The 12,432-nt window shown below is 40.9% G+C and overlaps 1 protein-coding gene across 1 annotated transcript; it reads left to right on the top strand.

Moving 5' to 3' along the window:
- The first annotated feature begins 240 nt into the window (after positions 1 to 240).
- Positions 241 to 12,295, top strand: LTV1 (LTV1 ribosome biogenesis factor). Its single transcript, XM_082215968.1, has 11 exons — positions 241 to 398; positions 1,685 to 1,816; positions 2,296 to 2,487; positions 4,442 to 4,529; positions 5,847 to 5,991; positions 7,077 to 7,311; positions 7,729 to 7,856; positions 9,424 to 9,560; positions 9,789 to 9,841; positions 10,645 to 10,845; positions 11,912 to 12,295. Exons 1-11 carry the CDS (start codon positions 396 to 398, stop codon positions 12,023 to 12,025), a joined length of 1,428 nt encoding a protein of 475 aa, XP_082072094.1. The 5' UTR covers positions 241 to 395; the 3' UTR covers positions 12,026 to 12,295.
- The last annotated feature ends 137 nt before the right edge of the window (positions 12,296 to 12,432 follow it).

Below are 12,432 nucleotides of genomic sequence, written 5' to 3'. Positions count from 1 at the left end.
TTCCGCCTGGCAAATAGGGTCAACACCATTGAACTCTTTTGCCGGGGGTGGTTTTTTGTTTTTTTACTCCGTGTAACTTCGTACAATAGCAGACACGGCAACTTTTTCTCTTAACGATAAGTATTTCTACAACAGTGCTATTCAAATGAAGTAGAAGTAGAGTGGGTTCTCCCACTGCCCCCCTCTTTCTGAGCAGCCTAGTATGAATTGGTATGTTCTAACGATGGCGGATGAACGGACGCCATAGAGAGGGGAAACCAGAGCGACGCCGGAGCCGGAAGCACGTGAAGCAGAGTGGGCACGGGCAGCTGCTGTGCTGGTTTTTAAAAAGTCGCGTGCTGAGGGGTCTTGGAACGTTCGGTGGGTGACGACGGCGACGTCCGTGTCCTCGCGCCATGGTAGGTGGCTGGGCAGGTGAAGGCGGCTTGAGGAGGAGGAGCCTGCGTGCGCGCTCTGAGCATGACGCGCCTCCTCGCGGGGTCGCGCTGGCAGCCTCGGGAGAAGTTCTGCTGTTGTTCCTCCGGCCTCTTCCCCTGCCGGGACGGGGCTGGAGACCTAAGGCCACAGTGGCCTTTTCTTAGCAGTTGTGGGGGGATTGAGTAGGCATAACAGTGGGGCAGAAATGGAGGCAGATGGCACGGGCTACATACGCGCCATACGTGTGAAGTGCATTTCCCCTCATCTCTGGGAGCTGTAGCTGACCCTCAAGACGCTACAATTCCCAGCAAAACTACACTTCACAAAATTCCTGGGGAGATGTGCTTTAAATGTATGCCGTGTACGCAGTCAAGGTCTCTCAAATATCACTTTTGTAATCTTGATATTTGTTTGCACAACAAACGAAGAAACGTATTTGTTTTGCTTTCCTCATGGGTGTCCCAAGGCGTTAAGGCACCTGAGGTGAAATGCACCACTGCCACCCTTTAATGGAGTGTAAGAGCTTCTCCTTGCGGAGGCTCACCCGCCAAGCAGCAGGGCGAGATTCCAGATCCCCTGCTCCTACCCAGCAAAGAGGTTTTGCACCGGCTTCTCCTGCCACACCACCAGGCGGGGAGATCTCAACCCTCCCTGGTGGCAGAACGCCTCCCCTTTTGTTGACCCAGCGGAGAGACCAGCAACAAAGCTGGTTGGCAGAACCGGCATGCTGCCCCTTGGGGGGTGCCGCCTGAGGCAGCCACCTCACCCTGCCTCATGGTTGGGCCTGCTCTGGCTTTCTTACCCACCAGGCAAAAGGTATTTGGAACAATCAGGATCTCTCCTACATGAAGCTGAGATCTGTAAGCCCATGTCAGAGACATAAAACAAGTGCATAAATGTTGGCTGCTGCAAGTGTGTGTTTGTTAACCTTGGGCTTGCCAGTTTTGAAAGCCAGCAAAACTTTCCTGGGTACCACACACATACTCCATGCAGCCAAGTACACGCCACAGCCTAATCTCTTGACTAATGCTTATTTCAAGCCAGCAAGGAAATGATATCATGAGGGTGCCGAGTGCATGTGTGTCTACAGGCACCAGATCAGTGGGTAAGCCTATAAACCAAACAACTTTTGACTAATTTGCTTTGCTTTTCAATTTTAGATTCTTGTAAAAGTTATTGGAAGTTTCAGTCAAATGCAGTCCGTATAGTTAGGCAGAAAAATTGTCAATTATGGATCATTCTTAAGTATCTTTACTTTGTTTTGCAGCCTCACAGGCGGAAGAAACCCTTCATAGAAAAGAAAAAAGCTGTAACCTTTCATCTAGTACACAGAAGTCAGAGGGACCCCTTGGCAGCAGATGACACTGCACCCCAAAGAGTTCTGCTACCTGCACAGAAGGTGGTTATAAAATACAGTGTTGTAGGAAAGTGGCTGAGCTTTTACTTTTCAGAGAATTGAGCCAGAAATTATTTCAGCCTTGAAGTTTTGGGGTTTGTAATAATGTGTAATAATTCCCTAGCACTTATTTGCATTACATTTTTTTGCATTTTGAAACCATGTGGCATACATACAACACTCTGTAGTTTTCAAGGAAGTATAGTTCAAAGAAAAATCTAATTGGGCTATTTGGAGGTGAGGGAATGCTAAAATCTGTGTTCACACACTTCATAAAAAATGTTTAGAAAGTTACTGTATCCAAAGTGCCTGCTTTCTCCCTGAAATATTTGCTTCCTCGTAATCTATGTTCAGCAAAAATACTGGGCAGATGCTTTTATTGTTAAACTGCTTTGAAATGTTTCATAGGAAGTGATTCATAACTGGAATTATTACACAAATAAATAAATTTGGGGCCTCTTCCTTTAAAAAAATACCTTTAGGGGGTTGATGAAAAAAGAAGAGAGGAACAGAGGAAATATGGAGTATTCTTTGATGATGATTATGACTACCTGCAACATCTCAAAGAAGCTTCTGGACCTTCTGAGCTCGTTCCATCAAGCATACCCAGTCAACAAGGCAGGATTGTTGTGACCACAGAAGGAGATGTACAAGAGGAAATTCAGCAAATTCCAGTAAGTACACAATATACTTGTCATGGTACTCTCAAAAGGAGATTCAGCAAAGAAGTCATGATTTTAAAAAGTTATTTTTTTAAAAAGGCAGGATTGAAATTATTAAATAAAGTATTCTGAAAACATCTAACTTAATAGATGTTGTGATGATACATTGCAGATATCACACCTATGTTGTTGTTTTTGAAATCTTTGAGGCATCAGTCTATGGAACTTCCTACCGTAATACCTAATAAAGTTCTCAGGTAGGCCTTAACAAATGTTGCATTCACTATAAAACCTTTAACCACTGCCGCCAAAATAAATCCTCTATGTCTTGAAGAAACCCAGGAGCCTGCTTCCTATGACATAGACATGGGATTGACAACACAATTAGAGACAGATGAACAAACTTGATTTTTTGTTAAGTGAATTATTTACATAAAAAGGAAAAAAGTGTTGCTTTTCAGACGGTAGGATGCAATTTATTAAGTGTACAGTTTGCAGTTAACCAGGGTATCTGCTGCTACAGTTCCTAACATCTAAGAGGGTTTTTTGCAGCCAGATAAGCCCCCAGTAGTTTTTCACACCAGGCAGCCATAAGGAGGAACTGATGCTGAGTAGCAGACTTCTTCCTATTGACTTCTAGAATAGTTCAGATGTTTGCTGAAATCCACCCTCTGGTCAAGAGCTCATCTTGAAACCCTCTGGTTCTGGATTTTGGTGCCTTCTTGAAGCTTCACCACTACATCAGTGCATGCCTTCATGCTCTCCCCAGCTGCCAGTTCATTTCCCAGCAGTTTTCTCACAGACTGCCAGCATTACTTTTTCCAAGCTGAGCTCTGCTCTCCTCTAGTTGGCAGCTGACAGACTGGCCTTTTGTTCTCCCTCCAGCCAGAGCCTTCTGACCACTCGTGTCTTTGCCCCTGTCAGGGAAGCCTGACCTGTCTGTCTTCTTTCAGGGACTAGTCACTGATTCTACATGAACAAATTCTAACGGGCAGTTGAATTTGTGGACCCCTTGATGGAAGCAAATTGCATTTTATTCTACACCTGGTCCATCTATAAACAAAGGGAGCTTCTCCCACTAGTCATTTTCAGACAGTCATCTTGAAACCTGCCTCCTTAGCAACTGTTACTAAGGCAGCCATAAGTGTTTTGTGACCATCACAAAGTCACAGAGCTAGGCTTCTGGCCTTTTGGGTTACATTATAACCTCAGCCACACGTTTCTCTCAGAATATAAATGTTACTAAGAATTATCATCAGTTTATTTTGTAATCAGCCTTGCCACAAAGAACTACGCTGAAAAGCAATGTACTGTAGCAATGAGAACAAAAATGCAACTGCCTCTTTCACTGATTGATTTTGTGAATTTTGTTACAATGGACTAACATGGCTTTTTACCTACTATCAGTGTGAATAAATCTGTAGTAATAGTAGCTAATAACACAAATAACAAAGTTTTGTAATTTTTAAATTCAGTGTCTATCAAGCAGATTTATAGAAGCCCTTTTCAACCTATGAGATGGGGGGCGTGCTGTATGTCTCTTTGGCAGCCATTTGGAAGAATTAGTGGTGTGGAGGGAAGATTTTTATCAAACACGTATCAATTAATAAGTTGGCTAGTGGTGATGGAACATACTGCCATAACATCATAGTTTGTGCATCCACAACAAAAAACACAAAAACAAAAACAAACCTGGGACATTTCCCTGAAGTTACTTATAAGCAGGATTTTGGATTCCAGCAGCCTTGCTTGTCAGCTTGCACTCCAGAGAAGCCTCTGTAGAAGAAATTCTTACAGATACTAGTCCACTGTGGAGGGGGAATGAACATACATGTGCTGTGTCTCCAATTTCAGAAGAAAGAGGCAATATTTTTAAAAAAACAGTAGTAATATTTGGTGGTTTTTGTGTCTTGAGTAATTTTTCGGGGGAGGAAATGCCTGCTGTTTTGTTCTTTTTGCTTTTTAGGCCCCCACCATTAACTTGCCCTCATCAGTGTTTGCATCAGAATTTGAAGAGGATGTGGGATTGTTAAACAAAGCTGCTCCCATTTCAGGTACTAAATTTACACTGCAGTCTGGTCCATATTTATTAAGAAGATATACTATGTTAAATGGAAGCTACTCTCTAGAAAGTGACTATCAAAGTATAGGCTTAAGCTGTCTCTCTGTCATAGCATCTATTATTACAGAATACTTTTGTTGCAGAATTTCTATATTAGCAGCAGCAGCATCACTATGTCGTCTAATAGAAAATAGGAGGTGAAACTATTTTCTAGGTGCTTTGGGACTGCATAGATTTCTTTATTTTTCATTCAGAATCAAATTGGCATCAATTACCGGTATACAGAACAGATAAATGTTTTTGCATGATGCATGGTTCTACCATGCTGGAAGTAAGTCTTCTGGAAACAGGGAAAAGGATACAACTTTTATTTCAGTTTTGTAAATACTTAGAATAGACCCATTGAGATCATTGGACTTGTCCATTGATTTTAGTGGATGAACTCAAAGTCTGACTTAGGACTCAGCTATACAGCTGCAAATAAAACATTTTAAGTGTGTTTTAAATGCAATATACAATGTGACACAAGATGGCAATGGTGAGCCTTGTGGAAAATTCAATGTATTTTATTTTTTTAAAAAACGCTTTAAAAAAAGCACTGTCAGAACATTTTTTATATGTGTGTTGTTTCCACCTCAAGTTGGCTATCATACTCATTCTTCTATTCACGTGTGGTGGGGAATAGGTAAAAGGTAAAAAGTCAAAGGTGACTATGGGGTGCAGCGCTCACCTTGCTTCAGGCCGAGGGAGCCGGCATTTGTCCACAGACAGCAGGGGAAAAACTCTTGTAAACTGTATGAGAATGGAGTTGTGCCATAAGTTACTTACCCTGAAATGCAGGTTAGTTTTGGGTTTGTTTGTTTTTTAAAGTTGTGCATTAATAACCATTTCATCAGCTTTCTTTGTATTTTTAAAAGAATTTGGCAGCAGCCTGTTTAAATATAGCAAAATGAATTATTGAATTAAAAAATAATAGTAATTTGAAAACAAAAGCAGATGCTATAACACAACTCCTCTCATAGAACACAGTAAAAATTAATTAATCTAATTTTTCTCACCCTTTTCTAAATTAGCTCTGGGCCCCAAAAGCCTTCCCATTCAAGTGGGGGGTCTTGCAACACTTCTAAAAGGTACTCAGGTTTGAGTCTGCCATAGAAGGGAATTCTATAAAGGGAACAGCCACAATGAATGGTTTTCTATGCTTGGCTAAAGACTGGTGTTTACAGCAAACTGGCTGTTTGGCTCTGACAGTTTCTGAGAAATGCCTTGTCATAACTCATTTATAAGGTGTTATTTTATCTATCATTAGGGCCTAGGCTGGATTTTGATCCTGACATTGTTGCGGCACTTGATGATGACTTTGATTTCGACAATCCTGATAATCTTCTTGATGATGACTTCATTTTAAGGGCGAATAATCAAGGAAGCACAGAGCAGGAAAAGGAAGCTTGTTGGTAATGGAATGGAAAAAGTATTACTGTCCTTCATTGCCTTTCTGTTCTTTGTTTTGCATTTTGCCACTGGGCAAAACGTTGCTAAGGAACTATCTTCATACTCCTTTTCATATAGATACTTTTCAGAGTCTGAAAATCAGCACCTCATCAGCTATTTAACTGTAAAATAAGAAAAATAATGACCTATGATGACTTCTTAGACTTCTTAGAAAAATAATGACTTCTTAGACAAGAAGTCCGAAAAGAAATGAGGTGAGGAAGAAGAGCAGCAGCCTGCTAGAGATCCATCAGAAGCTCAAGTGTACCACCTTCAATTTAGGGTAGACCTATTGAGCGCTTTATTTCTTTACTAAGGAAGGCTTAAGACTCTTCTCATTCTTAGGGCCTCTGGCAAAACAAACAATACATTCAGAGTTCAGCTTCATCCTCCCCCAACCATTTACATTGTTTCTCGAATCTCTGTAGCTTCTCCTCTCTAAAGTTTGCCCAACTATCCTGTCCTCTCCTTCCTGTTTCTCACAGTGCCAGTCCATCATTGCCTGTGACACTGAGGCAAAGGGAAAGAGGGTGCCTCCTAGAGTCAATGCTGCTGCAGCTGCCTCTCTTTCCCCACCTGGTCTGCCTTGTTATATGATGGCAGAAGCATAGGCGCCCACGAGTTCTGCTCATCATAATCTCCGACCCATCTGTGTTTATTTTCCATAGTGGCGAGGCAGTCATGTATGTTTGCTGCCGGCCCCTGACAGCCTTGTGGATAATAATCATCAGCTCCAGTTGCATCTGCAAAGAAACCAAGTAGCTTCAGCCCCCTTCCCCTCAGCTGTTGCCTTACAGCAGCCATTCCATCAAGCGATGTTTACATGTGGTTGTTAAAAAAACTATAAGAGTTTGCTTTTCAACCTCCTTCCCCATCTCCTTTCCTTCTATGCTTTGGCTTTTTATTGTAAGCCTGAAGGCACACTTTCTACCTCTTTTTCAAATGCCATCCTGGGAGCCATTTTGGCTAACGAGCAAGATTATTTAATACTTCTTTTTTAAAAAATGAGATAGCTGGGTTTCTTTTTCTTTTTGGCTGCTCTTCCTAGGGAGTCTGGAGATGAAGATGAATGGGAGGACATGGAGGAAGAGGATGGAGAAGGCACCCAGAGTGATGTGGATTCGGAGGGACCTTTGTCAGATGACAGTGAGATTAATGGAGAAATGAAAGAATTTCTTTTCATGCAAGAAGAGACCAAGAGTCGTTTCACAGAATACTCCATGACTTCTTCAGTAATGAGAAGGAATGAACAGTTGAGCCTTTTGGATGAGAGATTTGAGAAGGTGAGGTAACCTAATGGTAATGATTCTGGTGACGCTTAAAGGGCTGTCGGCAAATATTCCCCCACTCAAACTCTGATTTTGATACAGGCAGATCAAAGCCCTGTGTAAACGGCTACTTTATCATATTTTTCCAATGATAAAAAGACAGCTAACTGCTAAACAATCATACTCTGTAATATGTACCTTACATATTTTTGTTCAATATTAATATTTATTCTGAACCGTAGATATGTTATTCTCAATCAGCAGGGTAGCAAATAAATTTGTATTAGTTTTTACATAAAGGAGAAGGAAATTAGGAGAAACAATTGTTCTCAAAACTCGAATTCCTCTCCCTGTGTGGTTCAGATTTGTTACTGTAGTTATATAATTAGTTCCAGATACTTTCAGGTTGAGTGTTGTGTGTTTTTTGTTTAGTTCTTTGAGCAGTTTGATGATGATGAAATTGGAGCACTGGATAATGCCGAATTGGAAGGTTTCATTCACAGTGACAGTACGCGGTTACAAGAAGTCTTGAATGACTACTACAGAGAGAAGGCAAAGAAGTACGTAGAATGTTCCAGCTGTCTGATTTCTTGGTGTGAATTAAAAGAATTTCTATAGAACCCTTCAACATCAGGGTGATTTACAAATGTTGGACACAAGCTACAATCAAAACATTAAAAGGCCATTTAAAAAAAATTTATTTTAAAAGACTAATCAAAAAGGCCATTGTGTAGCACGAAAAGGACAGTTGCATGAGCACTAAAGAAGCCTTTGCTGGTTTAGTGTTTCTGTATTCTGTTTACTGATTAATTTCCAGAGACTACATTGAAAGCTGAGTAATTTTTATTTAAAGGCATTTTCATGAAAAACACTATATTTCTCTAATTGTTTAATTTGGTTGTGGTTTATCTGGTTCATGGGGGAAGAGCTCAGTTGGATCTCTTGTTTATATTCATGCTTGACTGCTGTTACCGATGATCAATTGCTGTGTTGGAAGAAGAAAGCCAAAGTCCTTTAAATATATAGCTTTTGATGGCAAAATGTTTGGCTTGACGCATGTATTGATATTTACTTCATATTGACTCAGGATAATCAACATTCTCTGCCTCTAACAGCAATTATAAAGTGTGTGTCGGGTACGGAAGAGGCAATTGTGATGTCCTGTCAAGTATCTGATTGAAGGAAAAGGAGGAGGGAATATACTTCAGCGGGGTTTAACAATCAGTATATACATTTTATGAAAAATAAATAAATACCTTTAATTATATACAACTGTGTATGCAGCGAACAACGTAGGCTGTACTGAGAGAAAAATATTTAGCTTTTATGCAGTTGGAATGCCTGCTGATACCGTGCAAGTCTGTATTTTATTGTGATGCACAATTCAGGGGAACCACCGTATTTTTCGCCCTATAGGACACACTTTCCCCCCTACAAAAATGAAGGGGAAATGTGTGTGCGTCCTATGGGGCGAATGCAGGCTTTCGCTGAAGCCTGGAGAGCGAGAGGGGTCGGTGCGCACCGACCCGTCTCGCTCTCCAGGCTTCCCGGACCTCTCCGCAAGCAGCGGGAGCGCTCCCGCTGCTTGCGGAGAGTTGCCTGCATGCCGAAACCTGCACGCGCCGAGCTCAGCACGTCCAGGCTTCGCGGAACTCTCCGCAAGCAGCGGGAGCCAGCGCTGGGCTCCCACGGCTTGCAGAGAGCTGCCTGTTTGGGGGCTGGGGTCAGGGGAAGCTCGGGCCTCCCCAGCCCCGCGCCTGGGGGGGAAAATAATTTTTTCCCCTTTATTCCCCCCCCCCCAAAAAAAAACTAGGTACGCCTTATGGGACGGTGCGTCCTATAGGGTGAAAAATATGGTACTTTGCCAAATTACACCTTTCAAATACATAATGTACAGTACTAATTTCTGCCATACCAGTTGTTGCTGGATTGTAACTTGCATTATCCCTGGCCATTGACCAGGCTAGCTGATGAATTCTGGTGTCCAACAAAGTCTGGAGAGCATAAATTAGCCACTGCTGCTCTAAGGGATGCTGATCAATGGATGAGCAGCTAAAGGCAGTTTTAAATTTAAATTTAAAATGTTTTAAATATGCCTTCATGAATCTCTTTATTTTTCCCCAAAAGCTGTGTCAAACTTGAAGGTCTCGAAATCAAAGAAGATTCAAAGCTGCTCCCCAGTGAGGATGAAGATGAGATAGAAGAAATTGCAGCTTTGGTTATTGAAGAACCCAAAGAAAAGTGGGATTGCGAATCCATTCTGAGTTAGTGTCTAGAGCTACATGTTTTTTTCTCCCAACGGCTAAAAAATGCAAGGATTATACTGCTGCTTTTGTGTGTCAAACTAGCACACACAGTAACTATTAACGAAAAAGGCCAATGAATAAGAAATTATTAATAAATTGTTTGGTCTATAACAAAAGTTTTAAAATCAGATCTGGGGCAGTAACTGATTGAGTACTCAAACTTGTGTCTCTTTTTTTCTCCTTAAGGTACCTATTCAAACTTATACAATCATCCAAAACTTATTGAGGTTCCACAAAAGGTAAATGGAAGTTTCTATTTTATATCATTTTAAGAATTTTGACCAATAATAGGCACATCCAAGAATTTCAGCATGCCTAGTGTGATTTTTTTGTTTTAAAGAAAAATAAAATAGCAAGCCTTACCATCTTGAAAATGGCTTTTGAAATTAAAAGCCATGTGGCATGGAAAATGATTGTCTCTGGGTACACATAACTAGTTGTGTAGTTCTTTGGTTCCCTATCCCAATAGCATGTGTGGTCATAAGCTTATGTGTTTTGGGAGAATTGTAACTGTTCTTCAGACCTGTTTGTCATTACTCAAAAGTGATGCAGCACAGACTGGTTGGTGTCTTTTCTCCCTTCCTTTCAGCAGTATTAAATATTTTTGCACTTATTGCTCTCACAGAAAAAAAGTTCTTAGTAACTTGTTTTACCTGAAAATCGGACGCTAAAAAATTATCACTATTCTCTGCTTTAAATGCTAAACATACATGCACAGTTTCAAGTAATTTCTATGTAATCTGCCAAAGATTTTCAACAAGTATAATGAAGCCATTTAATAAATATTGCAACAAGAATACATTTTTTTAATTATTTAATCATAGCCAAACAGACATCCCCCCCGTGAGGTTATAAATTCTGCTTTGACTGAACACTGATTTGACACTTAGGGCCTATACGTTGTGCTGCAATGAACTTTGGACTGGGCTGATTGGGGAAGAAAGCCACAATGTTATTGCTGGCTTATACATGACATGAAAAAGTATAGCAAGTGGTGGGGGAAGAAAAAAGATTTGTTAGTTTGTATGTATTTACTTTTCAGCCCAAACCAATTGAAGTGTCAAGTAAGACAGGAATCCCTCTGGGTGTTTTGCCCGGAAGAGGACTTACAGCTAAGCAGGCCGAACGCATGGAAATGATTAACGACAGTGACCTGCCAAGAGTAGCCACACAACCACGATGCAAAAATGAGAGTAAAGAAGATCGGAAAGCTAGAAAACAAGCTATTAAAGAAGAAAGAAAGGTAGGCGTCTTTCACTTTTTTCAGTAAATACTGAAATGTGCATTTGTCTGATTGTCACTTTGACTAAAATAGTTAGTTTTAACTTGAACCAGAACCATTTACATTCTAACTTTTGAACATGAACACGGGTAACTTCACTGTTTCCAGGTTGTCTCCCATAGATAAGCACCAACGGACTGAGACCATATTAGGCGTATGCAGGCGTATTTCTGCAGCATATGTCTTTTGACTTCTGTCCTTTTACAATATGCTAAATTGTTCTTGTGAAATAAAGGGTGCAGAGAGCAATGTACACTGAGCACCACAGTGACACTGGTCCTGATCAGAAGGGGATCACCAACTCAGAAGGGAGTAGGTAAATGTAACTTAATCAGAAGGTGACACTATTGTGCTCTATATTAGATCCCTATCAGTTGTTAATCTTCATCTGACTGAGAAAAGATGCTGCTTTGTTCTACTGGTGTTTCTCTGTATGGGTTTAGGAGGGGGCAGAAGTTCCTTCGTTCCATTTCGATTGCTAATACCAGTAATGGATTTATGCTAATTTTTTACAGATCTTTGATTGTAGCAGCTGGCTGCTTGCAAGAATCTTTGCATTCTTTGTGACCAGTACAATAAATTTAAAAGTGCAGCCCAGAAAGAACCCAAAAACTGGCATGTATATAGTTGAAAGGATTGGTAAATTGGTCGCTTCATTCTGAACTCTCTACATGTTACTACTAGTGATAACAATAGAAATAAACTAGCTTTTCTTATGAGATGCCTTTCTTGCAGCATTTGTAGCATGGAATAGCCAATGTGTTGCCCTCCAAAGCTTGCGGAGGGCGCATTTGGGTTGTAGCCAATGCTGCCTGTGCACAAACAGAATGGATTTCTGCTCTGGAAGGGGCTTCCCGTTCCTCCTTCTCCCTGCACATCCCTCAAAAACTGATTGGGAGGGTTGGAGGGTCTTCCACAGATGAATGGTGAGCATGTGAGGGGCTGCAGAGGCTGCATACTATTTTATTAAGGAAACTGCTTTGGGAACTTCTTTGTTGAAATGTAAATAAATGGTTTATCTGTGTAGGAACGCAGAATGGAGAAGAAAGCAAACAGATTGGCCTTCAAGCAAGAGAAGACAAGGCAAGAGAAAGAGCTGCTCAACCTGAAACAGAATATTCAAGGGCTCAAGCTGTCATAATGAAAAACAATTGCTTCGTGTTAAGGACACTCAGCTACCATACTCTCTGCTGATACCTTTTGGAACTTCTGTCTTCAGCCTGACAACAGCAAAGTTTAAGATAATGACTTTTTGAATTCAGATAGTCACTTACCGGCATCTGGTTACATGCAAAATCAGTTTTGGGTACCACTGAAATAAAATTGCTGTAATATTTTCTCCTGTGGAAGTGTTGGCAGGCATTTGTTAAGATGGGAAAACTCCTCTATAGTAAAATCTCTTTACTAGTCACTTTTGTCTGCTTTCATTATAACAATTAGACTTTCAAAACTTGGTTTAACGTTTAAGTTAATACTTCTGTGTTGCTGCTTACAGGAATGGTGCTCAAGAGAAATTAACTCCTGCGATTGGAGAGGCAGGGTGTTAAC

Source organism: Podarcis vaucheri, assembly GCF_965113315.1.
Source record: "Podarcis vaucheri genome assembly, chromosome: 3".
Lineage (NCBI taxonomy): Eukaryota > Metazoa > Chordata > Lepidosauria > Squamata > Lacertidae > Podarcis > Podarcis vaucheri.
This window is presented reverse-complemented; position numbering and strand designations above follow the sequence as displayed.